This window comes from Corvus brachyrhynchos, unplaced genomic scaffold (assembly GCF_000691975.1).
Source record: "Corvus brachyrhynchos isolate BGI_N302 unplaced genomic scaffold, ASM69197v1 scaffold279, whole genome shotgun sequence".
Classification (NCBI taxonomy): Eukaryota; Metazoa; Chordata; class Aves; order Passeriformes; family Corvidae; genus Corvus; species Corvus brachyrhynchos.
Window position 1 is genome coordinate 4172291 of NW_008246060.1, and position 609 is coordinate 4172899.

The 609-nt window shown below is 60.4% G+C and overlaps 1 protein-coding gene across 2 annotated transcripts in view; it reads right to left on the reverse strand.

The window, feature by feature from the left end:
• The window catches only part of PHYHIPL (phytanoyl-CoA 2-hydroxylase interacting protein like), a 54895-nt gene that overhangs the window by 30916 nt on the left and 23370 nt on the right, over positions 1-609 (reverse strand). Inside the window, exon 1 of one of the 2 annotated variants that reach the window (XM_008642775.2) lies at positions 519-603. The exons of the other annotated variant lie outside the window; for it this stretch is intronic. Coding sequence (XP_008640997.1) covers positions 519-597 — 79 coding nt within the window. The 5' untranslated portion in view covers positions 598-603. Of the gene's footprint in view, positions 1-518; positions 604-609 lie in introns of those variants that run through there. 2 annotated transcript variants of the gene reach the window in all.

A 609-nucleotide genomic window follows, 5' to 3' on the forward strand; every position in this document is an offset into this window, starting at 1 on the left:
CCACTGGCAACAAGTCTGGCCGCTTGCCCACGTCAGCCGGCACATCCGCCCGTGTATTTGAAGCACGGGAATTGCCCTATAATACAAAGGTCTTTGGAGACCGCGGGCAACAAAACCCCGCCAGGGCCACTACCCCATCCCTAGCTCCGGACTCTCCGCAGCGCGGGCTCTGGCTCTCGTTGCTGCCTCTCCCAGAACAAGCCCCAGCGTCCATTCCTGGCAGGGGCAGGGTTGTGCATCAGGCTTGCCCGGGGTAATCGCACTGCAACGCCAGGCACGGTTTAGGGAGCGGCGGTTTTCCCTCCCTTCCCTCCAGCAAGGTGCAACCTTCTCTTCTTCTTTTGTTCTCAATGGCAGGAGGGTGGCGGCGGCGGCGGGAGGGGTGGGGAACACTTGCACCTACAAATTCTTGGGGGATAACAAAGGACCATACGACGTGGGATTAATTTGCATTAGCATCCATGAGGGCAGCAGCATCTTACGTCTGCAGGGATTAGCCGCGCCGAGCCCGGGCTTACCGTCCCTATCGCAGAGCTGAATCGCCTCCAGGCTGAGGTTCTTGATCACCTCCTCGCAGGGGCTCGTGGGGCTGCTCATGGTGTGCGCCAG